At 61.2% G+C, this 24,816-nt stretch overlaps 3 protein-coding genes across 16 annotated transcripts; 2 read left to right on the forward strand and 1 right to left on the reverse strand.

Moving 5' to 3' along the window:
• Window positions 1-4,121: 4,121 nt before the first annotated feature.
• cmtr1 (cap methyltransferase 1) lies at window positions 4,122-10,747 on the forward strand. 3 transcript variants are annotated; one of them, XM_088403750.1, is made up of 23 exons: window positions 4,122-4,288; window positions 4,783-5,047; window positions 5,210-5,368; window positions 5,495-5,635; window positions 6,018-6,089; window positions 6,218-6,312; window positions 6,379-6,451; window positions 6,783-6,981; window positions 7,077-7,195; window positions 7,269-7,365; window positions 7,436-7,568; window positions 7,690-7,869; window positions 8,117-8,173; window positions 8,235-8,292; window positions 8,371-8,439; window positions 8,505-8,636; window positions 8,709-8,834; window positions 8,895-8,986; window positions 9,670-9,738; window positions 9,827-9,874; window positions 10,005-10,117; window positions 10,181-10,289; window positions 10,360-10,747. In XM_088403750.1, exons 2-23 carry the CDS (start codon window positions 4,796-4,798, stop codon window positions 10,493-10,495), a joined length of 2,529 nt encoding a protein of 842 aa, XP_088259876.1. In that variant the 5' UTR covers window positions 4,122-4,288; window positions 4,783-4,795; the 3' UTR covers window positions 10,496-10,747. The 3 variants fall into 3 exon arrangements, with proteins under 3 accessions (XP_088259876.1, XP_088259877.1, XP_088259878.1); XM_088403751.1 differs by having other exon boundaries at window positions 6,786-6,981; XM_088403752.1 differs by having other exon boundaries at window positions 5,543-5,635.
• Window positions 10,748-11,621: 874 nt separating this feature from the next.
• LOC148406752 (protein EFR3 homolog B) lies at window positions 11,622-21,290 on the forward strand. 11 transcript variants are annotated; one of them, XM_088403023.1, is made up of 25 exons: window positions 11,622-11,767; window positions 12,612-12,731; window positions 14,459-14,569; window positions 15,979-16,055; window positions 16,159-16,286; window positions 16,350-16,500; window positions 16,591-16,712; window positions 16,807-16,956; window positions 17,279-17,413; window positions 17,510-17,588; window positions 17,727-17,858; window positions 17,937-18,098; window positions 18,191-18,302; window positions 18,373-18,424; window positions 18,519-18,691; window positions 18,760-18,835; window positions 18,902-19,063; window positions 19,144-19,275; window positions 19,375-19,442; window positions 19,615-19,742; window positions 19,854-19,945; window positions 20,025-20,073; window positions 20,228-20,403; window positions 20,491-20,540; window positions 20,604-21,290. In XM_088403023.1, exons 1-25 carry the CDS (start codon window positions 11,637-11,639, stop codon window positions 20,710-20,712), a joined length of 2,877 nt encoding a protein of 958 aa, XP_088259149.1. In that variant the 5' UTR covers window positions 11,622-11,636; the 3' UTR covers window positions 20,713-21,290. The 11 variants fall into 11 exon arrangements, 9 of the variants coding, with proteins under 9 accessions (XP_088259149.1, XP_088259148.1, XP_088259150.1 ...); XM_088403029.1 differs by lacking the exon at window positions 11,622-11,767 and adding an exon at window positions 11,971-12,236 and having other exon boundaries at window positions 12,612-14,255; window positions 17,246-17,413; window positions 17,727-17,862; XM_088403030.1 differs by lacking the exon at window positions 11,622-11,767 and adding an exon at window positions 11,980-12,236 and having other exon boundaries at window positions 12,612-14,255; window positions 17,727-17,862; window positions 20,297-20,403.
• A 62-nt stretch (window positions 21,291-21,352) lies between these two features.
• Window positions 21,353-24,717, reverse strand: LOC148406753 (uncharacterized). 2 transcript variants are annotated; one of them, XM_088403033.1, is made up of 3 exons: window positions 23,798-24,717; window positions 22,769-22,892; window positions 21,353-22,354 (listed from the first exon to the last, which is right to left on the reverse strand). In XM_088403033.1, exons 2-3 carry the CDS (start codon window positions 22,877-22,879, stop codon window positions 21,923-21,925), a joined length of 543 nt encoding a protein of 180 aa, XP_088259159.1. In that variant the 5' UTR covers window positions 22,880-22,892; window positions 23,798-24,717; the 3' UTR covers window positions 21,353-21,922. The 2 variants fall into 2 exon arrangements, with proteins under 2 accessions (XP_088259159.1, XP_088259158.1); XM_088403032.1 differs by having other exon boundaries at window positions 22,769-22,891; window positions 23,794-24,177.
• Window positions 24,718-24,816: the final 99 nt, after the last annotated feature.

Here is a 24,816-nt window from a genome sequence, read left to right on the forward strand (position 1 = left end):
CGGTGGTGCGGTTTCTCCGAAAAGAAGTCACGGAGCCGACCGATGCCCGCTGGCGCACCCATGCCATTTTCAAGAGCCTCTTTATTTTTTGCCGTTCCAGAGTGCCCATCCGCGGTCGGGCCGAACCGCAACCGCCCCGGGATTAAGCGTACGCTCGAGAAGCTTTTTCTCGATTTAATTTTTTTTTTTTTTTTTTTTACGGCCATCTGAAAAAGGACAAAAATTTGACCCTGACCCGAAGAGGGGGCGGGGCTCAATCGGTAAACGAGATAGCGGCAAACTCCGGCGCTTCGGGACGCGTCGAAGGAGCGCTCGCCACGCACGCGTGTTCTCGGCTGCGGCGAGCATGTCGAGAAGACGCCTGCCCGAGCGTGTCGAGAAGACGCCTGCCCGAGCGTGTCGAGAAGACGCCTGCCCGAGCGTGTCGAGAAGACGCCTGCCCGCTGGCCAAATTGCCGTTGCCCTCGGCGGACGAAAAAGGGGCCTCCGACTTGGAGCTGGTTGACCTTTCCTCTTGATTCCTCCGTTTTCCTGCGGGCGGCGCTCGTGAGACGCTTCTGACTGTCCTAGTGCGCACGCGCGCGGCCAGATCCGCTTCTGACTGTCCTAGTGCGCACGCGCGCGGCCAGATCCGCTTCTGACTGTCCTAGTGCGCACGCGCGCGGCCAGATCCGCTTCTGACTGTCCTAGTGCGCACGCGCGCGGCCAGATCCGCTTCTGACTGTCCTAGTGCGCACGCGCGCGGCCAGATCCGCTTCGACTGCGCGGAAAAGGATTTCTCCGCTGCCCTCTAGCGCTCACTGGCCACCGAGCTGGTTTCGCCAGGATGGCGAACCGACGCGGGGCAGCGACCGCAAGGGCTGAGTGGAAACAGACAGAGACGGCGGGCGGTTTGCTCATTTATTTGTTTGAACGGGGGCCCGCCTTTGGAGAAGCCCGGTCCGGTCCTGATCTGGGGAGGACAAAGTCTTCGAATATTTCCGAGGAGAGAAGTGCCACGCATCCAACGCCGATGTGCCAGCAGTACTTGCCGTTGCTCGCTCCAAAGGCTCGAGTTGCCCTTTGGCCTTGCGGACTAAAAGAGCAGGCGCCGGGCTGGCATTCGTCTCCAATCCCGAAGTGACTGGCCTGCCTTTCGACGTGCACATAACTCCCAGGTGTCAATGCTCCTCAATAAATTCCGCTTGCAAGCATCGTGCACATCTCAACTCTCTCTGTTTTGCCATTTTTAGGCTCCTAGCGTTTTTTGTTTTTAGATGCTTTTAGACCAACGGCCCAAATGACGGCGACAAATCCATCGAAATCCCCAATCATCAAAAGTGTTAAACACAAGACGACACTACCTTATCGCTCAGTGATGTTTTTTTTTTTTTTTTTTTGCTGCTTGTCTCCATTTGGGGGTCAATGACCTCCGACGCGTAAGCGGCTCTTGAAAAGGACAATTGCTAATTGCTAATTCCTTCCCTGCTAATCTGGTCCGCACGCCCGCCGACAGATAGCGTGTCGGGGGGGGGGGGGGGCGACGGAACGAAGCGAAAGGACGACAACGGACACGGAAAAAACTTCGGTGTTTTGGGTCGGGTGCGGTCAAACGGCGGAATGCTGCTTTTTCGTTTGAATCGACATGCTTTGCGTCCGCGCGAGCCGACGTCCCCGTCCTTTCTGGAGGTGGCTCGGCGCGGGACCCTCGGGGCCCCCCTACAAATTGTGAGCGAATCTGGACGCCGCCCGCTCGCTAGCTAAAACGCTAAATGGCCCTCCGGCGGGCCATCCGGACCGGGGGCCCGGCCGGTGCCGCGGCGGCGCTCATCTGAAGAGGCGGGCGGCGGGCTTGCAGTGCAGCGTGAGTTGGCGGGAGCTGTAGCCGGACACGCCCACCCCCATCAGTCCCAGCAGGACGGCCAGCCGGGGCGTCGCGCGGCTCCGCGGGACCGTCCGGGTGGCCTGGGTCTGAAAGAGAAAGCGCCGTTTGACAAATTTCGACTGGCAAAGAGAAAGCGCGGGGAAAATCCCGAGCGCGAGTGTACGCCCAAATCATACGGGACTTGAAGCGGGCGGCATTGTGAGGGGAGGGGCCGCGAAAAAGTGCGCGGGTTCCCTCGGCTGGTCGCTGCGGAAATTCCGGACAAACGCAAACGCGCGGCCCGGGTCGGCGAATCCAAAATCCCCGCTGACGCGAAGACTAGACGTAGGGCGCATTCGACTGCGGTCAGATGCTTCAAAGTCGCACGGAAAAGGCCACGTCCTAATAATTGGTCAATACAAAGCCGCCCCCGAAAAAATGCTCACCGTAATTAGAAAGCAAAGTCGCTCCTCGAATTCAGTCACATTTCGACGCGGTCCACGCCGCCGTTGAAAAAGCAACAACCATGCAGACGGCTATCGTGCGCGCTGGCTCGCCGGATCGATCCGACCGTTCTCGGAAACAATGTGTGCGCCTTTTCGTTGGAATCGACTGTCTTGCGTCTGCCCGCCCGCCCGAGCGATGGCGAATACGCACCTGCAGGTATCGGAGGTATCCGGGGGTCAGTCGAGGGATGCGGAAGAAAAACATGCCGGCCGCGGTGGGCGTCGGGCGGGCGCCGAAGCGGTTGCGGCTGGCCTGGCCTGGCCTGGCCTCACACGAGCGCAGAGCCGACGCCTTATAGCCGCCGGTTGCGTAAGCCCGCGCGCGCAACGGTGTCACGGGAGGATTTGGCCTCGGGACTCGATGCGCTCGGGGGAGATGCTCGGAAAGGAGCCAGTCGCCGGTGACGTCCCGAGTTCCCCATTTAGACCGGAAGCGGGTTCGGCGGCCGAGGAGGATGCGCGAAAGCGGCCGCGGCCGCGGCGCGCGCGCGCAGGGGAAACGCCGAGACCGGCTCGCGAATAAAGGAGGCCCGCCTAGCCAATTGACCGCAACGATGATTTCGAACGTTGTCGTTTCTTGGCTCGCTCCAGTGGACGCTGTCGAATCGGAAAGAGGAAAACGGTGTCACGCCCTCTCACTGGATCAACCGCGCCACAAGTTTTCGTATGCACAGCTGACGTTTAATTATTCGTCACCGTCAAACTATGAACAATAACTAGAAATACAAACACCATATATTTATTTACATTATGATACAAATGAAACCAAAAAGTGCAAACTCGCAACCTCGATGGCTGCCTTCCCACTCCGAGGGGAACGAAATCCAAATGTCCAAATTCTTCAATAGGCTGATGAAAACAAGTGACTTTGTCGCCGCGGCCGACGCTTGTCTTCTTCACGTCTTCTCGACGTCACAGCAGCGCGTGCCAAAACCCGGAAGTGCCACAACAAAAATGTCCCCATGGCAACAAATAAAATACACCGTAATAACGAACATCACAGTAGAACAAATTGAATAACGTATTTACGGCAATGATCCATTTTTACATGATAAATTTGACAAGGTTTTAACAAATTAACCGACGAACTATTTTTGGCAGTTAAAAACAGCTGCGGGGGTTTGAGAGGCGGCTCAGGATCGCTCCATTTGGATGCCGAGAAGGGATTAGTCCAATCCCGAACACATGCAAGCGCGCACTTGTGCTGCTGCTAATCGCTCGGTGTAGGCAAAGACAACGTGGAGTCGAACATTCAACTCGCCGCACCTCTACGAGCTTCATTTTCTCTTCGCGTCTTGCTGACCTAAACGTATATACTTTCGCGTGGGCTTTAAACGATGCGGCTTCGTTTTTCAAAATAAGTACAGTACATACTTATTAACCCGACGTTCGGCAAGGAGAAGGAGGCACGAGCAACGATCTTTCAAACGTTCAGAACGCACGTGCGAAGTGCCTTTTCCTCCCAATTGCCGTGTTGTTGTCAAGACGTACTTGAAACTTTTCTTTTTTAAGTTTTTCAGAACAGCAGTCGCGTTCGGAACAATGATAATAACATACACAAAATACGATTGCCAATTAAACAGCAAAAGGTGACTGAGCAAATAAAGAAATGCTGGCCCGGAAAAAGAAAGATTAAAATGGAAACACTTTCAAAGTTTTTACAGTTTTCCTATTTAAACAACCGGACGCACGGAGAAAAGATGTTCCGACAACTACAATTGACAACGTACGGGATAAAGTGCAGGCAGAAGTTGTCGTATCGCCGACGTCATCATCCTGCGTCCCCCTCAAGTAAAAGGACCCCGCCGAGAGGAAACAAGAGCGAGCGCCGGCCCGAGTTTGGATTTCGTATCAACTGTCGCTCAAACGCTGCCCGTATGGAGTTGACGTCCCGCCGCTGAGGAAGCGGCGTGTTTCTTCTGTTCTTACCTTACTCAAGGTGCTCGCTTGCGTTCGGTTAGCGTTTGGACGTCCGCGTCCGAGTCGCTTTTTTCCTAGTGTTCTGTCCGCTGGGCACTCGAAGTGCGCGGCCGCGTCTGCTCGGCGTGACACCGACGCGTACCGCCGGCTTTTTGCTCGGCGTGACACCGACGCGTACCGCCGGCTTTTTGCTCGGCGTGACACCGACGCGTACCGCCGGCTTTTTGCTCGCCGCTCGCACCGCTTCCGCGTCTTGCGTCGTTCGATAACGGCATGCGCCAAACTGGCCCGAATAAGAGGTCAAGTGTGCACATTGACGCCTGTCTTTTCTTCCTCCGCGCTAGGCGGCTTATCTCGCCTCTGCCCGTTTCACTTTCTCTCTGCGCCTTACAATTTGTAGTTTAGTAACGACGGCGCTTCGGGCAACCCATCGAGGTTGTTTTTACGTTTGTTCAATCAATAAAATGTGGACTTGACCGGCCGGCATATTGACGCGCCGCCCTTTCGCCGCAGGCGAGGCCGGGCCATGAAGAGGAGAGGCGACGCCGCCCCGCTTCCGGCCGCGAAGAGTAACCGCGATGACGACGGCTCCGACGAAGACGCGCGAGGCCGGCCCCGGGCCGAGCCCCCGGCGTGCGCCGCCGACTCCGACCGGGAGGAGAGTGCCGGCGAGCGGGCGGGATGTTCCGCGCCCGGCGGGGACGACGCCGACGCCGACTCGCCTCCCCCGCGGGGCTCCGACTTCTCCATGTACAACAGCGTGTCGCAGAAACTCATGGTAAGCTTCCTGTCCGACTCGACGGATGCTTGCGCCTTTTCTTTCCCGAAGCCCCCTTCTGCGGACTGATAACGGAGCCCTTCCCGAGGGTTATTTAAAACAAGGACTCGGCGGTCTCCCGGTACCGCGGCGGACCGCGTAAATGGTCTTTTGGTCCCGCAGGCCAAGATGGGCTTCCGCGAGGGCGAGGGCCTGGGCAAGTTCGGCCAGGGGCGCAAGGAGATCGTGGAGGCGTCCGCTCAGCGGGGGAGGCGCGGCCTGGGCCTCACGCTGCGGGGCTTCCAGGGGGAGCTCAATGTCGACTGGCGGGACGAACCCCAGGTAACGCCTCTTTGCTCGCCGAACCGAAATGAAAAACCAACAAAAAAAGCTTATGTGTACGTCTCGTGAATTTCCCCTTTTCTAACACTCAACTTGTAATGTCGTAACTTACCGTGCGTATGTCAGCGTGCAGAATGTACATGTGACTGCGGGTGTGTGTGCGCGCGCGTCCAGCCCAGCGCCACAGAAAAGGTGGAATGGTTCCCAGAATGCAGCACAGAAATCCCCGACGCAGATGAGTTGAGGGACTGGATGACCGTGGGACCGGTGAGCACAGCGTTCCCTCTCCGCTTTTAGCGGCTTTGGTGCTTCGCCTTTTTCTTTGCTGCGATGACACGGCCGCGCTCGGTCCCGCCGCCGAGTCCGAAGCGGGCCGACGGCCTGTTAATAGCGTTTCTCGTTCAGCCGCAGACGACGGGGGGCGGGGGGCGAGCGCTCGCGATTGACAACGCGGACCGAGGCCGGTGGCCCCTTAAGTAAAGTTGCGGCGCTCTGTGGGAGGGGGCGCTCTGTGGGAGGGGGCGCTCTGTGGGAGGAGGCGCTCGGACCCGCTGCTCACCGCGCTCCGATGCGCCGTGTTGTGAAAGAAACGGAACAGCGTACTTGAGACCGCACCCCCCCCACTCCCCACTCCCCCCTGTCGTTACAGAGAAAAATGAAGCTGGAAGACGAAACCGAGTTTTGCAGCGAAGACCTCCTTCACACTCTCCTCAGATGCAAGGTGAGCTCCCCGTTGCGCTGCGGTTGACCTCCGGGCCGAAGCGCGACGTCTCAAAACGCGCGCCCCCGTTTTATTACGCGAACGGGTTGACCCGCGGTGTAAATGCGCTCGCTTTGCCGGAAAAACAGACGGTGTTTGACGACCTGGACGGCGAGGAGATGAGGAGAGCGCGCACTCGCTGCAACCCGTACGAGACCATCCGCGGAGGCATCTTCCTCAACAGGTGGGGGCGCCGGCCGGCACGCGCGCTCGCCCGCGTGAGCTCACGCGTGATCCGGCCCCTTTTCAGAGCGGCCATGAAAATGGCTAACGTGGACTACTGCTTCGACCGCATGTTCAGCGACCCCAAAGGTCCGGACGGGGTGAGTGCCCGCGCCGGCGCCTCAGGCGAGGCCTCCTCAGCGCACCGTTAGATGAGGCGGTCCCTCATTGACTCGGAAGCACTTGAAGCCATAAGGTCTTCCCCGCCGGCGCGAGGCCAGGGCGGAATAAGAGCGGGAACCGTTTTGTCGCGAGGCGGAGCTTCTTTGGCGTAGCCAAGTCTCGGCAGCCCCGTAGCCGTCTCGCCCGCCCGCCGCCGCGCCGGGAATAGTTGAACAGATATAACGCGGTCGTCTCGTCAACTTTCCATTGGCGTCGTGAGCGTTGAAGGTGAAAGGACCCGGCGTAACGCCTTGGCCCGTTGCGCCGCAGAAGCCCCTGACCCAGGACAACGCCGGCGAGCTGCTGTACTTCGGCGACGTGTGCGCCGGGCCCGGCGGCTTCTCCGAATACATCCTGTGGCGGAGGCGCTGGCACGCCAAAGGCTTCGGCATGACGCTGAAGGGGCCGTGCGACTTCAAACTGGAGGACTTCTACGCCGCGCCCGCCGAGCTCTTCGAGCCCTACTACGGTACGCCGACCAAGCCCCGTGACCCCGCCCTCCCCGACAGGCGGCGGGGCGCGAAGAGATACGGACGGCGCCGCCGGCCGTTTGGCATTTTGCAGGCGAAGGAGGCGTGGACGGCGACGGCGACATCACCCGGCCGGAGAACGTGACGGCCTTCCGCAACTTTGTGCTGGACAGCACCGAGGGCAGGGGGCTGCACGTCCTCATGGCGGACGGGGTGAGCGCGGCTCGGGCCGGGCGCGGCTTCCGAGAACGCGCGCGTTGTCAAAATCCCAACGGGCCTGCGGCAGGGTTTCTCGGTGGAAGGCCAGGAGAACCTTCAGGAGATCCTGAGCAAGCAGCTGCTCCTCTGCCAGTTTCTCGCCGCGCTCTCCACGCTCAGGACAGGTTTGCCACGCGGCGGCGCGGCGCGGCGCGGCGCCGGCCGTCTCTCGCCTCCACGCCCCTTCTCTCGCAGGTGGCCATTTTGTCTGCAAGACCTTCGACCTCTTCACACCTTTTAGCGTGGGTCTGGTCTACCTGCTGTACCTCTGCTTCGAGCGCGTGGCGCTCTTCAAACCCGTCACCAGTCGGCCCGCCAACTCCGAGAGGTACGGCGCGGGCGTGCCCTTCTCCCGCTTTGGGCTCATTTCTGGCCAATGTGGAAGTGTTTTGAGAAGGAGTAGAGAAAGCGCAAGTGCGTTTGCCAAACGGCGGGCCGCGTCCGCGCAGGTACGTGGTGTGCCGGGCTTTGAAGCCGGGCTCGGACGCCGTCCGGGAGTACATGTTCCGAGTCAATCTGAAGCTGAAGCAGCTGCGGGGCGGCGACGCCGACGTGACGGACGTGGTTCCCCTGGCCATCATCAAGGAGGACGCCGACTTCTACCACTCCTTGCTCAGCTCCAACGAGAGGTGGGTTCGTCAGTCGCGTCGTCGCGTCTCGTTTTGGGGCCGAGCCGTAGCGGGCGGCCTATCAGGTGGCGCCGGAGCGGCCGGCTAGCTCGGCCGCCGGAAAGTTTGGCCGAAAAGACGTGAGCGCGCCTAAACAAAAGAGAAAGGTCCAATTCAACGAAGCCGGAAGTGAGCGCCGCGCCGCACCTCTGGGCCGCACCTGCGAGCGACCCGCCTTCGTCCCGTACTTAAGCCCCCGTCTCCGCAGCCTGTGCGCCGTCCAGATCAAAGCCCTGGCCAAGATCCACGCCTTCGTTTTGGACCCGTGAGTAGCGCCGGCACACGTGCGCGCGTCCGACCGCGCCCGCCCACCCGTCCGCCCGCAGGACGCTGGCCGAGGGCAGGCAGGCCGACATCCGCAAGCGGTGTCTGAAGCTGTGGGGGGTGAGTGGGCCGCCGGCAACCCTGACCCCCCCGCCTCCCCCCGGCGCACCTTCACACCCGCCGCGTCCTTCCCCCCAGGTGCCCGACAAGGCCAGGGTGGCGCCGGCGTCCTCGGACCCCAGGTCCAAATTCTACCAACTGCTCAAGGTGCGCTACGCCGCGCTCCCCGCCGTCATCCGTCCGCCTCTGAACGGCCGGCGCTCGCGCGTCAGAATCCCGACGCGGACCTGTTCAAAAGCGCCGTGGCGCCGCTCGGCCCGGCCACGCTGGAAAGGCTCCGGCACGTCCTGGACCACCGCTGCGTCGTGGGAGGCGGCGAGCAGATCTTCCTCCTGGCGCTGGGCGTGAGTCTCTTCGTCGTCGGGCCGAACCCGGGCGCGGCGTTCCTCACGGGGCTTTTGCCGCCCGCCGCGCAGAAGTCTCAGATTTACACCTGGGACGGCAAGATGCCGGCCCGCTGGAAGAAACTGGAGAACTTCAAGCTGGAGCTGCCCCGAGACACCCTGCTGAGCGTGGAAATCGTGCAGGAGCTGAAGGGCGAGGTGAGCCGCCCCGGGCGCCGCCCCGCTCCCTTGCCGACCTGACCCCAAGCGCTCCGGCAGGGCAAAGCGCAGCGGCGGATCAACGCCGTTCACGTGATGGACGCGCTGGTCCTCAACGGCACCGACGTGCGAGACCAGCACTTCAACAAGCGGTGGGTGCCAGCAAACAACAAACTTGATTCGGTCCCTTCTTCCGAAAGTCTTCATATCCTGCTCACATGTGGAAGTTCCACATTTGTTGCGCGTTAAGCGCGGCCCACGGCCAGTGCGCGCCGAGCAGTTGTTTTTTCCTTTTTCCCGTGACGCGGCTCGAGTTCATTTTACCCGAAGTAAGTCGCGCACCGTCCGCCTTACGCCAGGCGAATGTGCGAGCGCGCGCCACCAAATAATAAAGGAGTCAAACGGAATACCATTCCGTGTTCTCCGACTCTTAATTGCGTGGGACGAAGACGCGGGAATCTCTCTCTTTTAGTCGTTTTTGAGCGCGTGCGAGGGACGGACTCGGGCGTCCGTTCGGTTTGCCGGCTTCTTTTATCCAAAATGGTGCGCCCCGGTTAATGCGGGCCGCCGTTAGCCGCTAACGGCCAAGCGACGTCGGAGCGTCGCGCTCGTTTTTGGAAGGGCGGACAGGTTGGGGGCCGCTGACGCGGGGAGAAGAAGGGCGAGGCCTCCATAAACTTGTTCCTACTCCTTTTGAAAGCGCGCCAGACGGCGCTGGCTCGCTCGCTCGCGCTCTTTTCGGCGTCCTTTTGCAACGCCGTTCGTAGGCGGAGGCCGCGGCGGCGCGCCTCTCTCCCGAATGCGCTTTTGGAAGACCGTGCCGCTCTGCGCGCAGGATCGAGATGGCCGAGAAGTTTGTGAAGGCGGTGGCCAAGCCCAGCAGACCCGACATGAACCCCATCAGGTGCCGACGGGGGCGGGAGGGGCCGCCCGCCCCGACGCGCCATTTCCGGGGCGAACGGCGGAAAGTCTGACCGTGGGGCTTCCCGCAGGGTGAAGGAGGTGTACAGGCTGGAGGAAATGGAGAAGATTTTTGTCCGGTGAGTAGGCCGCCCGCCATCTCCGCGTCCCCCCGTATCGTCGGCGTCGCCGTTTCATGTCCTGTTTTTTGTTTTGTTTTGTTTTCTTCCCACGGTTGGTTTGCGACGAACGGACGGACGGACGGCTCAGCCTGGAGATGAAGGTAACAAAGAGCTCGGGGGGAGTCCCGCGGCTGTCCTACACCGGCCGGGACGACCGCCACTTCCTTCCCACCGGACTCTACATCATCAAGACCACCGGCGGTGCGTTGGGCGGCGACCGCCGAGTCCCGACGGCGCGCTCGCGCTCAACCGTCCTCTGCGCAGAGCCGTGGATGATGGCGTACAGCAAAAGCGCCAACAGGAAGTACTTCTACAACAAGAGCACCAAGAAGTCGGTCTTCGACACGCCGCCCGACGCCGCCTCGCCCTTCCAGTACGAAGTCCGCTCGCCTTTCGATCGGCGCGGGGCGGCGGGCAGCTCGCCTCTTTCTTCTTTCCGCCAGCGTGTGCCACGCCGAGCGTCTCTTCTGGGCCTGGGAGGACGGCGTCATCGTGCACGACTCTCAGACGCGGGTGGACCCGGACAAGCTGTCCAAAGACGACGTGCTGGCCTTCGTCCGCCTCAACCGCCAGCCGTGAGCCCCCGGCGCCTCGGGTTTGGCCTTTTTTCAGCGTTTCCGGTCCGGACACGGCGGCGCGCTCTTTTTCTACTAGTCTAGCCGGCGAAATGCAAAACCAAGCCACTTTTTTTTTTTTTTTTTTTTTAAATGGCGGCCCGTCGGTCTGTAGCTTCCCCTCCCCGCTTTTCTTCTGTAGTTCAAGCTCGCCTGACTTTCGGCGCGCGCGGGAGACCTCTTCGTCTCCACGGGTTTTAATAAAGAGCGTTTTGGAGCCGTGTGCGGCAGTCGGTCTCTCCGGACGGAACGGACCGGACCGGAAGCGGCCGGAGGACTCCGCCGAGGTGCCGAGGTCCAGTTTTCCGCTTTTCTCTCTAACCGGCGGCAATGACGGAAAGGTGCGCACGATGGATGGCCTTTCTCGTCGTTACGTCTGCGCAAGTAGGAGCCGTTGACAATAATTGGGGCGTTAATGGAAGCTCACTCGTTCGTAAGTAGCGTTTTTACGCAACCATTTCAAGCGGCAAACTAACAAGGGCTCCCGAATACTTGGAATGAAAATAACGATGATACGCCATGACGTCGTATTGTTTGCGGGATTCCGCGGAATGAACGAACTAACCGTTTTGCGCGCAAGGTGTTGCGCGTGAAATAAAACGCACAAGGTGTAGCGCGTGAAATAAAACCCACGCTCGCCCTAACAGTTTTTTTTTTCTTAATCATGAAAATGTTTTGCGCCTTCACAATTTGAGTGGCGGGCGGTTGAATCCAATAGTAGAGCGCAATCGGCTTGGCTCGCTTAATGCGGGACACGACAACGTCCCGCCGACAAAGCCCGTACTCTGGACGCGTCATAACCGTAGGTAGACTTTGCGGAATGCTGTTGTCTTTTTTCTGTCTGTGAACCTGTTGGGCGGCCGTCGTATTGAATGCGGTTTTTTTAATGGGATTATATTTGTGCCACAATCACCAAAGATTTGGAGCGAGTTAAACTCGATTTTGAGCGAGCGAAAATAGATTGGGGATAGTGAAACAGAGCGCGCAATGAAAAGAGTTTGAGCGAGCGACGATGGATCGACAAAACAACTTTTTACGACAGCTCAACATCGAATTGTCGCCGCGTCCCCTCGGCGCGCCCATTTCGACGCGCAAACACGTCACGAATGCGCCACGACCGTAGGCAATCGGAGCAGGTAAAAGTACAGAGACTGACAGCTTGCTCTCCAATCAGATTGCTTGTGTTCACCCGGAACGAGCAAACGAGATCGCGTCACACGGACTTGGGCGGGAGAAGGTGGACTTCTTCGGAAACGATGTTTTCAATATCATTACTGTTACTGTATCGTCCGATTTGATAGCACTACCTTGTTGCTTTTCGTAGGTCAATGGTCGGCGGACGCGTCAAGCGCAAGGCAAGCTTCGCCCGGTCGCTTGATGTGACGTCATCATTGACATTCCGAACTGAAATTCAACAGAAATCGGCAAAAAAAAAAAAAAAAAGAAAAGAAAGGTCAATCAACAGAAATCTCCCCGGCGTTTTCGCGAAACGCGCTAGTTTGTCGGGCGGTGTCGGTGGAGCGTTTGCGTGCGCGCGCAGTCAAAGCGCCCAATCGCGTTTCGGTCCCCCGTCCCACTACGCAGGGCACAACGCGGAAGGCAGGAGTCGGCACGGAGGGAAGCGCGTTCTAACGCAACGCGATTCCCACTCGCACTCGTTCGATCGGTCAAAGCCGCCGACGATCGTTCGTTATCTTCATTTCGTGGTGAGTTGCGAATGTTTCGCCGGTGGCGCTTAGCTATCCTCGGCTCGCTCGGTCGCGGTGCCGGTGACGTTTCAACGCGACGGTAGGTCATATTTTAGCGAGCCACTTCTGTCGGGACGGGAGGTAAAGCAACGCTAAAAAGGCAACGGCGACAAAAAGCGCCCGTCGTGTGCGCATGTCAAGAAAAATGACACGCCGAAGGCAGCCCGTCGTCGCGCCTTTTCCTTGCCGCTTTCCGTCATCGCAGCGAAAGCGCGTCGACGTGCTCGTGCGTAGGCGTCACCACACAAGCTCCAATGTCACGTTTTTCTCGACGTCGGCGCGTGCGTGCGCTCAGTCGCCTCAATTGGGCTTCCTTCCCCTCAACTTCCGCAGGCCGAGGAGCGTCCCGCGGTTTTCCCGAGTGTCCAAGCCGAGGGGAAGCGTCGATCGGGCGGCCGAGCGCGCGAGGCTCCCGGCGCACCGCCATCTAGCGGCCGAAGTCCGGCATGACAGGTGAGCCGCGGCGGCGCCTGACGAGAACGCTCCGGCGTCCTCCCGGATTCCGTCCGAGGGGGGAGGGGGCGTTCGTGCCATTCTGCTTCTCGAATGGTCGAATGGTCGAAGGAGCGGCTTTGGAGCGTTTCTGGGCTTTCGCGACGTCAGAGGCGGACCTCTCGCTTCAGACCGGTTCCTAGCGCGTCGCTTTTTGTCCAAAGATCGCCCCTGCCGCAACGTAGGCCAACGATTGCTTTCGTCCGGACAGAGTGGGGAAAAGAGCGCCCTAAACCCCGAGCCCTACCTCCTCTCGATGGCCGGCGACAACCGGCCTCTTGTTCGCGTCGGGGGATGCCGTCCGTCGCTCCCTTTCGGAGCGGGTGGCTCGTCTCCATTTCTCCCGGGCCGACCGACGCGACTATAAGCTGTGACTTTTTTTCTCATGATTTGAGGCTCGTAGTCCAGTGCGGCGTTCCTGTTTTTTTTTTTGTTTAGTTTTTTTCCGCCGGCCACCGGGAGACAATGGACCGGTCGAGCCTTCAAGGTGTCGTCCGTGGAACAACAGAACTGAAAAGATGTGAACGGGTGGCCGTGCCCAAAAAGAGTTTGAACTATTCGAAATGATTGAAATAAAAAATGGAATAAGAGCTTGCATAAAAGTTTGGCGACATTTGGGACGTGTACATTTTAAATACAGTACATGTATATGATTTTATTGATATATTTATGTATGAATGACTCGTGCGCGGTGTGTTTTTACCTTCGCTGAAATAATCTATCAAACAAAGGGAGGCAACAGAAGATGCTATTGAAGTATCCATTTCAATTTTCTGTATCGTCGGCGTCGCTGAAAATATCCATCCAAGCATTTTCTATCAATCCGTCGGGACTAAACGCGCAGGTGCGTGCGGTCTGTTAACGAGAATGGAAAAGCTTCCGCGTGCCGTCTTTTGGCGTAAATATATGCTGTCCGGTGGAGCTTATCGTGACCCGAACCTTTTTTTTGCTCAATTTGTGCTGCTGCGGCTTCTATACCGGCGCCACTTCCAGCCTGGAAAATCTGACATGGGAAGAGCGCGCGCGTCACCGTCGTCCGACGGAGGCGTTCGCTCAAGTTACGTCACGGCGATTACGGCGGGAAAGCCAAACTTGTTTTTGCGCGCGGTTGGCGCCGCGGCCCCAGCTTTTGATTTTGAAAGGAGAATAGAAGATGAACGGCGTAGCCCCGTCGGATGGCGGCTTGGCTTCAGAGCGCGCGGTTGTTAGGATGCTGATTTGCTAACTGTCAAATTGTCGGACTGCAAAGATGTTAATAAGCTAGCGGAAGAGTATCCGAAGCAAAAAGAATCCCCCTCCCTCGCAACGTCGAGGGGAGGGGCAAAGTAAGCCTAACGCCGTCCTAGTTTTTGATGGAGGAAGAGAAAGTCGGGCGGGAAGCCGCCACGCGAGGAAGCGGACGGTCGGAGGCAGAGAGATTGCGCGGGCCGGACGGATTCCCTCCCGCGCGCCGCGCTAATCCCCCCGCTAGCCCCCATCTGCAAGGTGCGTTAGGCATAGCGTGTACGCTTGCATTCCCTTTTTTTTCTTTTGCTGCTGCTGCTGCTGCTGCTGCTGCTGCTGCTAAAGACAGACGGGAAAATCCAAGGTCATCCGTGACGTCGCCTACCCGCCCCGCTGGTGCGCGCGCACGTGATTCACGGCGAGCGCGCGGCCTCTGCACCAATCGGCGTGCGCGTCTCTTTTAGCACACGTGCGCGCGGGCGGCCGTTAATCCCCGAGCGTGCGCGAGCGAGCAAAGCCGGCGAAAGCGAAGAGGAGCGTCGCCCGGGGCCGTCCGGAGTCCGGTCCCATGTACGGTAAGGATAAGCCGTACCGTCGTCGACCGTGAGAATCGCCAGCGGGGGCCGGGGCCCCGGCCCGTCTGTCCGCGAGGCGCGTGACTCCCGTACGACGGGGAGGAGCCGAAGCCGCGCCCGCCGCGGCTCGTTTGATTTTGCGCGCGGAGCCCCGAGAGCGGCGCGTGGGCTTTCTCGGCCGGGGCGGCGTCGGGCGAGGCGGGCGGCTCCGCGTTTGCCGGCGACGTCCCGCTTGTTTTTCCCGCTCCGCTTTGGGTTACGCCGGGGGAGGGGCGACAAAAGTCGCGGAAAAAGCCACAAGTGACCGTTTGACGGCGAGGCGCCGGAACGCCGGCCGAGCTCGCGTGAATCTGCCGGCTGGGCCCGGGGGGAGCGGATGCTTATCGGGGAGACGGAAATATCCCCGTCGTTGGCCGCGAGCCCCCGCCGCACCAAAAACACCTGCGCCTAGGGGGCGAGGAGGTTAGGGGTCAGCGCCGAGGGCGCGAAGAACGTACGGTAGTGCGCTCGAGAAAACTTGACTTCCCCTTTAAACCTTCACGAGGACAGTTTGAGCGCCTTTTGCCTAAAGGTGTAAATCTGCCGTTGGAAGCTTTGGGTCTTCCCGGCGTTTGTTGCGCGGCGCGCTAGTTTCCCTTCCGCGTTTTCGTGAAGGCTAAGGAGTTGACTCGTTTTCGCCCGCCCCCCCGAACCACTCGGAAAGGCGCTTTGATGGATCGGCTCTTCTTCCCGACGTGTCCCCTTCGAGACCTTAAGCCGGAACCGCCTTTGACCCCCCCCCCCCGCGCTCTCCGTTCAACGCCTACTTGAAAGCAAAAGGGCAGACTCGCTCTCCGTCGGACTATTGGCCTCATCCCGCTTTGATTGGCGCGCCCATCGAATGGAGGAAACTAATGTTGGCCTCTGGCGGACCCCCCGGTCAAACGGCTTCCTCGGGAAACGGGCGCCGCGACGTATCCCGGACACGTGACGTTAACGCTGCCGTCGTTCCCCCGGGGCCCTTTGGACGCCTCTTCCCCGAGCCCCCCCCCCCCCCGTGAGTCATCGCTGCGGGAGTCTTACGACCAACCAAAATCCAGCAATCTGCGCCTCCCAAATCTTCCCTAAAAAAAGCTGAGGATTACCGCAATGTTTGTTCTTGGCATTAGGCCGGAGCGAGCGAGGGGGGGGGGGGGGGGAGCTTGCCTCAATATCATTTGGACCGGCTCCTATTCCCAACACTCAAAGCTTTTTCCATCGAATCGACGCCCGCGTTGGAATCGCCGTCCCTTTACTCACAGGGACCCGAAAAAAAATCGACAGCGGGGTCGGTCCGCGCAAACGGAGCGAATGCGATTCAACCGCGGGGGGGGGGGGGGGAGCCTCGGCGCGACGTTTGAGACGCGGCTCCCGTGTGTGCCGGCGTTTAGGGGTGTGCGGCTGCTGCGGGGCTCTCAGGCCTCGCTACAAGAGGCTGGTGGACAACATCTTCCCCGAAGACCCGGAGGCGAGTCCCATCGGTTCCGTGACTCCCGACGCCCTCGTCCACGCCGCGCCGGCTTCCGCGGCGAGGAGCCGGCCGAGCGCGCTAGTTTTGATTTCCCCCCTAGGATGGACTGGTGAAGGCCAACATGGAGAAGCTGACGTTCTACGCCCTGTCGGCCCCGGAGAAGCTGGACCGCATCGGGGCGTACCTGTCGGAGCGCCTGTCGCGGGACGTGGCGCGCCACAGATACGGGTGAGCGGGGGGGACCCCGCCTTTCGAAGGGGCGTATTTGACGCGCGGAGCGGCCTCCTTCAGGTACGTGTGCATCGCCATGGAAGCGCTGGACCAGCTGCTGATGGCCTGCCACTGCCAGAGCATCAACCTTTTCGTGGAGAGCTTCCTCAAGATGGTCCGCAAACTGCTGGAATCCGACAAGCCCAGTCTGCAGATCTTGGGCACCAACTCGGTCAGTCGCCGCCCCGTTTTTTCGTTGTTTGTTTTTTCCGCGCTGAATGTCGGGATAAGCCAGGCGGCACCTGCGGTCCTACTTTGGCAGTTTGTGAAGTTCGCCAACATCGAGGAGGACACGCCCTCCTACCACCGCAGTTACGACTTCTTCGTGTCGCGCTTCAGCGAGATGTGCCACTCGGGTTACGAGGACCCCGACATCCGCACCAAGTGAGCGAGGCCGCTTTTTAGCGCGCGGGACGAGGGATCCGCCCGTACGTCGGGCGCGGCTTTCTCACGCCGGCGCGCTCCTTGCGGCTCCCAGGATCCGGATGGCCGGCATCAAGGGCCTCCAGGGCGTGGTGAGGAAGACGGTGAACGACGAGCTTCAGGCCAACATCTGGGATCCCCAGCACATGGACAAGATCGTCCCGTCCCTGCTCTTCAACCTGCAGGGCGGCGACCGCGCCGAGAGGTGCTTCCCGCGTGCTATCCGACGACGTCGGGGCCGAGCGACAAACGCGCGCGTGGCGTTTCCTCCTCAAACGCTCGTAAACCAGCGTACGCGCGGCGCGGCGCTTGCGACGTCCCCTGAAATCAAAGTACGGATGGCTTCGTTTGCCGCGGGGAAATCCGTTAGGACCGGCGAGGACGGCGATACCGCGCGCCGGCCCTTGGCGCAGATCGGGCCGTGATCCTTTGCGTTTTCCGAGCCGCGACCGTGCCGGTCTCCCGCATCCTGCCTTTTTTTTTTGCATCTGCAGTAACTCCGGCGTTTTTTTGCGCGCGGGCGCCAGTCGCTCCCCCTCCCCGCTGCAGGCGTCGGACAAGGAGAAAGAGAGCCCGGCGGAGCTGACGGAGCGCTGCTTCAGGGAGCTGCTTGGCCGAGCCGCCTACGGAAACATCAAGAACGCCGTCACTCCCGTGCTCATGTAAGGTGACCCCCCGCCCCCCCTCCCAACGCGGCGCCGCCGTCTGGGAAGAAGTCCTTAGCGAAGAAGGCCGTCTGGATCTGTGTGTCCCCGAAGGCACCTGGACAATCACTCTCTCTGGCAGGGAAAGACCTTCGCCGTGCGTTGCTTCAAAATCATCATGTACTCCATTCAGGTAAGCGGCGCTCGCTCCGCGGCGCCGCCCGAATCGACCTTGGATCTTCGGCGGCCGGGAGAGATGGGTAGGGGGCCGCCTGGGCTCTTTTCAGCGGGTGCGGGGTTCCCCCCTCGCCTTTTTGTTTTGGTTTCCCAGTCGCAGCATTCCCATCTGGTCATCCAGCAGCTTCTGGGTCACCTGGACGCCAACGGCAAGAATTCGGCCACCGTCCGAGCGGGAATCGTGGAGGTTTTGCTGGAGGCGGCCGCCATCGCCGCCAGCGGCTCCGTAGGTCAGAACGTCGGGATGGCCGCTCGCGTCCGACCCCTCCTTCAGCGTGCGCGCGTGTGCGGGCGGGCGGGGCAGGCCCCACCGTGCTGGAGGTGTTCAATACCCTGCTGCGGCAACTGCGCCTCAGCGTGGACTACGAGCTGACCGGCTCCTACGACGGCGGCGCCGGCATCGGCGCCAAGATCATCAAAGCTCACGAGGAGAGGCAGCTGCAGGAAGCCGTTATCAGGACCATCGGCGAGTGCCCCCCCCCCCCCAGCCGCAATTTAGCGTCCGGCTTTCCCGACCGGACGGCGGAATGAATCGGTCTCCTCCTTTGCGCCTTTCAGGTTCCTTCGCCAACACTTTGCCCACCTACCAGAGGTCGGAAGTCATGCTCTTCATCATGGGCAAGATCCCGGTTCCCGGCGTCCACCCGCCGCTCCCCTCCTCGGGCTCCGGGTAGGCGGCGAGGACCTTTTTCAATTTGGTTTGCGCCCACGTAACCGCCCCGGCGCGGGTCCTCTCTCAGGCCCGAGGGTACCGGGATGATTCAGCTCATGCTGCTGAAGTCGTTGGTGCAGGTCGGTCCGCGCCCCGCCCCCTCCCGTCCCGTCCCGGCCCGGCCCGGCCCGGCTCGGTCGCCGGAGACGATAAGGGCGCGTCTGGCGGCCGCAGGTGACGGCGGGCTTCCGGGCCACCAACATGCTGACGGCTCTGCCCAGCTCCTTCCTGGAGCCCCTGCTGTCCTCCTCGCTGACGGAAGAGGCCGACGCGCGGCTGCTGGTGCTCCAGATCCTCCTCGGCCTCATCGACAGGCACGGCAACGGGCCCAAGTTCTCCGACGTGAGGTGCGTCCCGCCCGCCCGCCCGCCATCAAATCGGCCGCCCGCCCGACCGGCCCGCCTCGGCTTTGCAGCATCGTGGGCGACATCTCTGCGCTCAAGCTCAAAGTGGACAAGTGCTCCAGGCAGGACAACCTGTTCATGAAAAAGGTAGGCCGAAGAGCAGGGAGGAAGCCGTTTGACGTTTCGCCTGGAGCGCGCCCTTCCTTCGGGCAGCACGGCCAGCAGCTGTACCGGCACATCTACCTGGGCTGCAAAGAGCGGAGCAGCGGCAGGCGCCACTACCAGAGTCTCTTTGCCTTGCTCGCCCTTCTCAGCGTGGAGCTGGCCAACGAAGAAGTGGTCGTCGACCTCATCCGCCTGGCGCTCGCCCTGCAGGTATTGCCGGGACGGAGGGGAGGAAAAAGAGCTCCCAAAGCTGACCGAAGCCGCGCCGCGTTTTGATGCGCGGCCGTCAGGACCTGGCCCTGTCCGCCGACGAGGCGCTCCCCGTTTACAACCGCTGCGCCGTCCACGCGCTGGCCGCCGCCTACCTCAACCTCATCTGCCAGCTCACCACCGTGCCCGCCTTCTGCCAGCACATCCACGAGGTCGCCCGGGCTCCCCCGTCGCTCCGCGAGGCTTCCGCGAGGCTTCCGCGAGGCTTCCGCGAGGCTTCCGGGTTCCACGCCTTGCTCTCCTCTCCTCAGGTCATCCGGGCCAGGCAGAAAGAAAGTCCTCACCTGTTGCCCGAGGACGTCTTTATTGACGTGCCCAGGTACGCCCGCCGTAGGAGCAAAGGTGGCCGGAAATTGAGGGCGCGCGCGGCCAGGAGAAGGGCACGCCTTTCCAAACGCCGCTCGTTCCTAGCAATTTTGCGAACGGCGGCGGAATGGCAAATACGGTAGCGCGGGACCGGGCCCCCGTGACGCATCCCCGGCGTTTCCCAGACTCCCCTCCTCGCTCGACAAGGTGGAAGGCGACGTGCTCTTCCTCCAGTCCAAGGTCGCGGAAGTGCTCGGCGGCAGCGGTTACAACACGGAGCGTTTGGCCACCCCCTACGTCCCTCAGTACACGGGTAAGGGGATCCTCGCGGCGGGAATCCCGTAACGTTCCGGCCGCCGGCCGAGAACGGGATCCCCCGCCGCCACGGGTCCGTCGTTTTGCTGACGCGCGCCTCCTCGCTCAGACGAGGACCGCCTGTCCAAGAGGAAAAGCATCGGGGAGACCATCTCGCTTCAAGTGGAAGTCGAGTCCCGAAACAGCCCGGAGAAAGAGGAGGTAAGGCCCCGGCCCCGGCCCGGCCCGAGCCGGTCGACGTCGCCAAACTCTTGGATTCGCCGCTTTTGTTTCCTTGCAGCGGACCCCCGCCGAAGAGATCACCTTCGAAACCTTGAAAAACGCCATCGGTACGTCCGCTCCGTCGCTCTGCGGTCTTCGGCCCCCGCCCCGCCGGCTTTCGTCACAAGCGGAGGGTTTGCCCCCGCAATATTTACCCGGCCCGGAACGGAGGAGGGGCTTTAGTCTAGGCCGGCCGCCTCATTTTCGGCATTTTCGATCGAGACGAACGACCGACGACGAAACGTCACGGCCGCCCTCCGACCGGAGTCTCTTTTCGGGGTCTCCCCCTAGTGGACAGCGTGGGCATGGAGGAGCAGGAGCGGGAGCGGCGGAGGCAAGTGGTGGAAAAGTTCCAGAAAGCGCCCTTCGAGGAGATCGCCGCCCACTGCGGCGCCCGGGTAGGAGAAAAAGCGCTCTTTGCGCCCCTCCCTTTTTCTTCCCCGGTCCGTCCGTCTTTGCCTCACTTCCCGTTCTGTGTCGCCCAGGCCACGCTGCTGCAGAGCAAACTCAACCAGATCTTTGAGATCACCGTCAGGTGAGGCGCAGACGCGCCGGCGCGCTTTCCCGGACGCTGACGGCGCCGCCCGTCTCTCCCTAGGCCCCCGCCCAGCCCCTCCGGAACCCTTTCGGGCCCGGGCCGCGGCCAGGGCCAGACCCGCTCGGTGCCCGTCTACGAGATGAAGTTCCCCGACCTCTGCGTGTATTGAGGCCGGCCCAAAACGTTTTCCTCCCGCCGCCGCGCGGGAACCTTTGGGACCGTCTCCCCCGTCGTCCGCGCCCACTTTGTTTTTGTTGCGCTCGCCCGCAGTGCTTTCCATCATCCCGGGCGGCCGCGCTTTTCCCCTCTTTATGACGCCAACATTCCTCTTTAACGGTAGGATAATAAGTCTCTCGCCGGCTCATCCGGAGGAAAGCCCCCCCCCCCCCCGCCCGCGCCAACGCGTACATGCGGACGAGTATTTGCTGCGGATGTACGTTCCCGCCCCGGATAGGGAGGCGGCTTTTTCACCCGCAGAGGTGAGCGGCTGGCCGCAAAGCCCGGTGCCGGTCCCGGACCGAACCCGTCCCGGTCGCGTCTTTTCTTCGGTCGTCCCGGTTGCCCCGTCGCGGGACCTACTCGTGCCCCCCCCCCCCGCCCCCGTACGACGGCGCGTCCCGAGACCCGATCCGTAAACGTTGCACTTTAAAAGGCGGTGACGGAGGCAGCTTTCTCTCCTTGCGCGTCCCGCCCCATCTTGCATGCTCCCGTCGCATCCAATAAAAGTTTCCAGCCGGCCGCAATCAAGCTTTGACTCTTTTTTTCTTTTTTTTTTTCCCCCTCCTTTTTTCCCAGTCAGGCTCGGCACGGCATGCCAAAGGAAATTTAATGTGAGCTTTAATTTACATCACAAAACTAAACAACGGAATGTGGCTTTAAACCAAGAGTGTCAAACTCGTTAACGTGGGCGGGCCGCGCTTTTCGTGACCGTCATCCTTTTAGTAGCGGATCAAAGGTCGCCGCCGGAACATTTTCTCTGGCCGTCGCTGCGAGAGGGGCCCAAAAAAGGCCCGGGACCGTTGTTGACGGGCGCGGGCAAGCCGGCGCTCCGCCCATCCGGCGACGGCTCCTCGCCAAAGCCCCCGCCTGCGCTTTCCGCTTGAGAAATGACCCCGGCCGCAAGATGAGCGATTTTTGTTTTTGTTTTTGGAACGTCACCGCGGTCCGGCGCGCCCGAATGATCTCGGGTCGCGTTTTAACAGGAGCCGTTTTGGATGCGGTGCGGGGAAAACGTGGAAGCGCGAGTTAACGTTTGCTTCCCGCGAGCGGGGAGGTCCCCCGCGGAACTAGCGTCGGAGCGGAAGCCGTCCGGGGCGCCTCGGACACCCGTGGTTTAAAGCGTCCCGTGGGAAAGAGTCGGGAGGCGACTCGGCCGCGCCCTAAGAAGCCGCCGCCTTCCTCCGCGCGTCCTTGAGCAGGACGTCCCTGTAGATGGCGGCCAGCAGGCCCCGCGCGTCCTTGCCGGGGGGGCGTGCCGAGCCCTTGGGCGGCTTGCGCCGGCCGGCCCGGCCTCGCGCCCGGCGCTCCGCGCTCCTCCCGGAGCCCCCGCGGCCCGGCTGGCCCCCGCGGCCCGGCTGGCCCCCGCGGCCCGGCTCGCCCCCGCGGCCCGGCTCGCCGGCGCTCCCGGGCGGCTTGCCCCAGCGGAAGTGCTCCATGGAATAGCCCCTCTTGGTCTCGGGCGCCCGACCCGCGTCCCGGCTCTCGTTCCCGTCGGGCTCGCTCCAGCGGAAGCGCGCCGCGAAGTAGGACGCGTCCGGGAACGGGCGCTTCCCCCGGGCCGGAGGCGCCGTCCGGCCGCCGTCCGGGCGGACCTGCGGCGAGCGGAGACGCGTCACAAGACGGCCTTCTGTCGGGACCGCCCCGCCCCGCCCCGCCCCGGGTAAGCTTGCGATCGGGCCGCGTCCGAAGTGCGGAGACCCGGCCCCGCAAATCAAAAGAACTTTGGATAGGAGGGACGCGGCCCGAGGCGGGCGGGCCGCAGGCCAACGGCTCATTTTCACATGCGCTTTTTTTTGTCCGTCTCCGGCCAAGGTCGCGCAATTGTGCACATGCGCGTTTATAGGCATGTATTCCGATTTCAGAGACGGATTATTTTGGGGGGGTGGGGGCGGAGTCACCGTTTGATGGCTTTGGCTCATTTTGCAAATTCCCCACTTGAACGGAGTTGTTCGCCAAGGCGCTTCCTTTGGTCCAAAACGCGCGCGGCGTCACGGCCGGCCACTCACCGGCGGCGGCGACCTCCCCGCGGCGACCTTCCTGCGGACGGAGCCCTCGGAGGCCCGCGGCGCCAGGGCCAGCAGCGCCAGCAGCACCGACAGGCGGCGGGGACACGCCATGCTCGGGCCCGTCTGACAAGGCGAGAGGTCACAGGTCAAGCCGGGCGAGAAGAGCCCCCCGCACTCCGAAATACTTTGGGACGCCGGCCGAACGCGGGGAGCCGCAGCGGCGAATTGGCTCGGGTTTGAAAGAAAATCGCCGATGTGCCACAGCGGTGCCAGAAATGTGCAATTACACGAAGGCGAAGGCCGTTCCGGTCCCCGCGATTTGACAACGGGACAGGCCGATTGAGCCTGAGGGGGGAAGAGGGGGACCTTGCAACAAAAATGGCCGGCGCAAAGCGCTTGACAGAGGCTAGCTTTGTGACGTCCAAACGCTTTTAGTATTGCGAGTGTCAAAATCGAGCTACCGCAGGGGTGTTGGAGCTAAGGCCCCGGGGCGGTTGCGGCCCGGCGGGCGGGCAGGCGGTTGCGGCCCGGCGGGCGGGCAGGCGGTTGCGGCCCGGCGGGCGGGCAGGCGGTTGCGGCCCGGCGGGCAGGCGGGCAGCCCGCAACATCCACCGCCGATCTAGCTAGTCAACGCTTCGTCAAAAATGCATTGCTCTCGCCTTACTTCCAAACATATTCCTTTTTTGCGTGGAGCCTTACAAGCCCGCTCGATGCCGAGTCGAAAGAGCGTTTGAAAGAGTCCCTGGCGCCGCGAAAGCGCGCTTCCAATGGCAACGTCAAAGCCTGTCGACTTTGTTTGCCTCTCCGAGCTCCCGCAAGTCCCGTCCCGTCCCGTCATTTTTGGCAAATCCCGACCGCGGATCGGTTACGCAACGGCCTGGGCTCCGGAAAAGCTTTGCCTTCGTCAACGCTCTCCCGCGTTTTGTTTGTTTGTTTGTTTTTCCGGGAGAGCGCGCGTGAAGAAGCGCCCCCCCCCCCCCCCCCCGCTCGCGAAGCCGCCTCGAAAGGACGAAGGATTCGCTTACCTTTTTTTCCCGATCGGAGAGCGAAAAATACAACGAAATGTCCCGCTTTTGCGCTTTTCGTTTTCTCTCTCGCGGCGCCCGCGCTGTGCGGCTTGTGTTGGCGCCGCCGCTGGCGCGCTTTTATAGAGCGCCCGCGGGAGGCCTCGCTCGCTCCCTCGCTCGCTCGCTCGCTCGCTCGCTCCCACGCTCGGTGCGATGGACGGGCGGGGAAAGCTTTTCATTTGTTGCGCTGCCGATGCCGTCCCCTCACTCATTTCGTTTTTTCGAAAAGAAATGCCCGCGACTCAAACGCCACAAGCAAAACTTTGAATACTCGGCAAAAACAGTTGTAGCGGGAGCAAAAAAAAGGGTCCCGGTTCGAACGAAAACGGAGAAGAAAAAGGATCAAAATGGCATTGGGGCCCGCTTCACGCTTCTTAACTCCCCGGCCCGCCCCCGGTTCGCCCGCCGGATCGACCCCGGCCTCCCGATGTGGATGTCCCCGTGCCGGGCCCAGGTTTCTCCCGGTATTTCTTGTTACTTGCACTCCACGGGGGAAAACAGCGGACGCGTTGACGCGGTAGTTTCCCTACCGGCCGCGAGATGTCCCCGTTTAGCGACAAATACCTTCGAGCCCGGTTGTGTCCGGAAAACTCGCTCGACTTTCTCGGTAAAACTTTGAGAGTTGATTTCAAAGGGAACTTGACGAACACGCCAAAAACAAAAACAAAAAAAGGATTCGTAGGTGAATGCAAATCGCGCATCGCTTAATTTACGACGATAAAGGACTGAAAGCCCGAACGATTATAGCTCAACGTGATCGCACACAGTCTAGAAAGGTGTGTTAAAAAAACCAACGACAAAACGAGACGCCCCAAAGATGTTGCGACACGTGCAGAGGAGCAAGAAATAACGAAGACAAATGGACGCGGTTCCTCCTTTGCTGCGCTTGTGTGGCCCCCGGAAAAGCCGGAGAGGACGGAGGTCTTGCGCCAGGAGCCCCGCATTCCTCACATTCCAGCCTCGTGATGTCAGTCGGCCGCC

This window comes from Hippichthys cyanospilos, chromosome 20 (assembly GCF_059441005.1).
Source record: "Hippichthys cyanospilos isolate Australia breed blue-spotted pipefish chromosome 20, RoL_Hcya_1.0, whole genome shotgun sequence".
NCBI lineage: Eukaryota > Metazoa > Chordata > Actinopteri > Syngnathiformes > Syngnathidae > Hippichthys > Hippichthys cyanospilos.

Excerpts from the sequence above, each read along its gene's own strand:
- cmtr1 (XM_088403750.1), top strand. The coding sequence starts at position 4,796 with ATGAAGAGGAGAGGCGACGCCGCCCCGCTTCCGGCCGCGAAGAGTAAC. Across the intron at positions 7,366-7,435 it reads GCTCTCCACGCTCAGGACAG|GTGGCCATTTTGTCTGCAAG; the intron begins GTTTGCCACGCG and ends CTTCTCTCGCAG. Across the intron at positions 8,440-8,504 it reads AATTCTACCAACTGCTCAAG|AATCCCGACGCGGACCTGTT; the intron begins GTGCGCTACGCC and ends CTCGCGCGTCAG.
- LOC148406752 (XM_088403022.1), top strand. The coding sequence starts at position 11,637 with ATGCGCCACGACCGTAGGCAATCGGAGCAGGTAAAAGTACAGAGACTG. Across the intron at positions 18,099-18,190 it reads AGCCGTTATCAGGACCATCG|GTTCCTTCGCCAACACTTTG; the intron begins GCGAGTGCCCCC and ends TGCGCCTTTCAG. Across the intron at positions 18,425-18,518 it reads TGCTGAAGTCGTTGGTGCAG|GTGACGGCGGGCTTCCGGGC; the intron begins GTCGGTCCGCGC and ends TGGCGGCCGCAG.
- LOC148406753 (XM_088403033.1), bottom strand. The coding sequence starts at position 22,879 with ATGGCGTGTCCCCGCCGCCTGTCGGTGCTGCTGGCGCTGCTGGCCCTG. Across the intron at positions 22,355-22,768 it reads CGGGGAGGTCGCCGCCGCCG|GTCCGCCCGGACGGCGGCCG; the intron begins GTGAGTGGCCGG and ends CGCTCGCCGCAG.